Below are 3,294 nucleotides of genomic sequence, written 5' to 3' on the forward strand. Positions count from 1 at the left end.
ATAACGGCCGCAAGTCTGTTGACATGTGTTGGTTACCTGCATGTGCCTCGTCAACCACTTGTCATTAAAAAAATGGAGCAGTTGTTTTCATAATGCACATTACTAGATGATTCCAGATGAACTTTCAATACTGTACAAGGTGGAGTCATGAATCTCCAATAAGTAAAAAATTACTTTTCAGAAAGGCTATGAAGAAACATGCGGGCTGTCATGCATGTATCGCGCTGCCACACCGAGCAAATCGAGCGGGTTTGTGCTGGTTTTTTTTTTTTTTTTCTGAGGGAGCACGGTATCACCGGTGGAAAGCTTTAAATGAATAACTGGAAAATTTAGTGGATTGTACCAAAAACCAAAGAGAGTGAATTGATCCCAGGCACATCCTTTTGTGGCAGACTAACAGATAAGAACCGCCCCTCCTTCCGCATCCATAAGATAAAACGAGCATCATACATGGGGCTGGCCTCCAGCTAAAGTGGAGTCATGCATTATGGAAACAATAATGAACACGTCCTAAATACCAAATTAACGACTTGCAAATTCACACTTCAGTGTTGATCAAGCACTTTACAGCAAACGAACTTCAATCCCTATCATTAAAATCAACTAACTTCAGGTAACTGATGTTGGATCTATACATTAAATGGTCGTCTGCAGTCAAATGAAAGTTTTAAACATATATTCATCAGAAGGATCCGGACATTGCACAACAAGAACAAATAAACAGGTTCTATTTGTTTTTCAATTAGCTGCAGCACCCCACTCTTTGAGCAACAGTTCCATCCCTTGCACCTGATGCACCTTGGGGGCGCCCATATCCAACCTTGATCCCTGAAGACTGCATTTGTAACAACAAAGGTATCAACAAAACAAACATCAACTTGTACTGGAACAATAAATGGATGATTCCAGAACGGATCACCTATTCCAAACACAGCCTATTAAATGATTACCTCATTGGATACATCAAACACGCCTTCCTGGATATTCTGAAGGATTTTTCCAGCAGTCCCTATGAAGGCCTGAGATAAATTATTATAATAATATTAGTTGGTATGCTTTTAAGTTGGAGGCGGGGGATGCAAGGAACTAAAGATCTAACAAAACTGAAGCCTGGATTAGGATAAATAACCTCCTCAACATTTTGAGCTGTTCTTGCAGATGCCTCCAAGAACAGAAGTCCGTTTTCTCTTGCAAACTGTTCCCCTTCCTCTTTGGTAACAGCCCTACGATGAGCAAGATCACACTTGTTCCCAATAAGCATAATTGACATGTTGGGATTGGCATGCTGCCGAGCATCCTCCAGCCAGCTTGCTAGGTGATTAAACGTCTCTCTCCTGCAAAAGTTCCAATATTCAGTTGAGCTAAAGTTATAAATGCTATACTAGAAAATAGATTTGAAGAGTAAAATATAAAATATAGGAGCGAAGAGGCAGTCTCAAAAGTTAAAATATACAGAGTATCCCTCTAACTGCTAGAATAAATACATTCAGTTTAGCAAAAAAAGGGACAAATTTGGAGGGCAACTAATCAAGCATCCCAGACCCTAATGTTAGAATAACAAGAAATTGATTCTTTGGACTACAGAAACGTGTAGGATGATACACTAGGGTAGATGCTTAACTCAAAACAGTAAAAACTCCACAAGAATAGTAAACAACATGGTACAGCTTGACCTCTTCGAGCACATACTTTACCAAGCATAATCAAATACTCTTTGATTATCATCCCTATAGCTTCAGTCTACCCTAACTGAAAACAAGTTTCAATACTATACAAGATAATTTTACCACAAACACACACAAAACGCTATGCTCAAAGAAGAAAGTGATCACCACAAAAATCATAAACTTATGGATCTCAAATCCCAGTTCTTTGTTCTAGTAGAAAAGAAAGTCACCAAAATGAACCATGCACACACAAATACAGGTTGGTAAGAGACAAAATTGCTGCCGTTATATGCACACACTGACCTGGTAATGTCATAAACCAGAAGTGCTCCGGCTGCTCCTCTGTAGTAAGATCTAGTGATCGATCTGAAGGACTCTTGCCCAGCCTAAAACATGAACCAAACAAGGTCCTTGCTCAGGAACATAGACAATTGATTTTTATTTTATGAAGTGTATCAAATGTAGGAGTGCGCAAGTAGCAGAAGGAACAATCTCAGCAACCAAGTATGAGCAAAATATCAGATAATAATAAATAAACTGCAAAAGCCAAAAATATATCCAAAAGTAATAAAAACCCATCAATATTTTTAAGCAGAATTAATATTATTTTGTTAAAAAAAAATTAGTTAATCAGCAAATAAATAACTAATTCAGGAAAATCAACAAGAGGCCGCCATAATCAAGCGAACTTGAAACTCTTGTTATCTAAACAAATTTATCAAGTAAATAAAAGGAAAAAAAAGGTACGGTGTCCCAAATTTGAAGCTTAATAGGGCGGGCATCGATGGTGACCATGCGAGCTCCGAATTCAACACCGATGGTGAGATCATGAACAGGCTGGAATCTTTTGTCAGTGAATTGCAAGAGCAGGCATGACTTCCCTACGCCTACAGTTCAAAACCCAATTAAAATTAAAAAGAAAGAAAGAAAAAACAAAGAAAAAGCAGGTAGAGGAGGAAGAGGGACCAACCTGTATCACCGATGATTATGTACTTGAAGAGGTAATCGTAAGACATTGTCGTCTCTATCTTCTGTCTGGAAAAAAGAGTTTTATTTGAGAATTGAAACACAGAGTCTCAAGTAACCTAAATTGATTAAGTAAGTAATAATAATGGGTAAGAAAACAAAAGAGAGCGTGTCGCTTTATTATGTATAAATCACCGACACGTGTGTTTTTGCTTTTGTTTGCCTGTCGTCGCCACCCTTTTCTTGATCCTTAATTAATCTCTCATCTTTTTATTTGTAGTTATCGTTGAATAATTATATAATAATCATTCTAAAAAAAATATAGTAATACAAATTACTAAATATCAATTAAAGTCCTTAAGAAAGATAAAATTTTAAACTAAATTTAATTGCACAATGTTTGTTTTTGGATCAAGTGATATTTTAATACACCAATACTAATTTATGAAACAAAATGAATAAAAATAATTCAATAAACTCATAATAAATGGGAAAAAAATAAATACAAGAAAGACAAAAAAAATATTAAAAAAAAAACTGAGCATAACTTACAATTCTCTTCTTTCTTCCTCCTTCCTGTGTTAACTATAGTCCTCGTCAACCCATTCAATTTAAATTTTAAATTTACTTAAATTAAAAAAATAAATAAAAAAATTAATCT

At 35.8% G+C, this 3,294-nt stretch overlaps 1 protein-coding gene across 1 annotated transcript; it reads right to left on the reverse strand.

Moving 5' to 3' along the window:
* Positions 1-491: 491 nt before the first annotated feature.
* LOC105120141 (ras-related protein RABB1b) lies at positions 492-2,793 on the reverse strand. The gene is made up of 6 exons (XM_011018333.1): positions 2,638-2,793; positions 2,415-2,554; positions 1,971-2,053; positions 1,130-1,334; positions 951-1,019; positions 492-835 (listed from the first exon to the last, which is right to left on the reverse strand). The coding sequence occupies exons 1-6, from the start codon at positions 2,681-2,683 to the stop codon at positions 743-745; spliced, it is 636 nt and encodes a 211-aa protein (XP_011016635.1). The 5' UTR covers positions 2,684-2,793; the 3' UTR covers positions 492-742.
* Between the last annotated feature and the right edge of the window lie 501 nt (positions 2,794-3,294).

Source organism: Populus euphratica, unplaced genomic scaffold (genome assembly GCF_000495115.2).
Source record: "Populus euphratica unplaced genomic scaffold, PopEup_1.0 scaffold5063.1, whole genome shotgun sequence".
Lineage (NCBI taxonomy): Eukaryota > Viridiplantae > Streptophyta > Magnoliopsida > Malpighiales > Salicaceae > Populus > Populus euphratica.

Bases quoted from the DNA above. Each gene is read 5' to 3' on its own strand.
- LOC105120141 (XM_011018333.1), bottom strand. From the start codon at position 2,683: ATGTCTTACGATTACCTCTTCAAGTACATAATCATCGGTGATACAG. The intron at 2,054-2,414 runs GTACCTTTTTTT...TTCATGTTTTAG, and splicing joins AGCTTCAAATTTGGGACACC to GCTGGGCAAGAGTCCTTCAG. The intron at 836-950 runs GTAATCATTTAA...TTACAAATGCAG, and splicing joins TGTTTGATGTATCCAATGAG to TCTTCAGGGATCAAGGTTGG.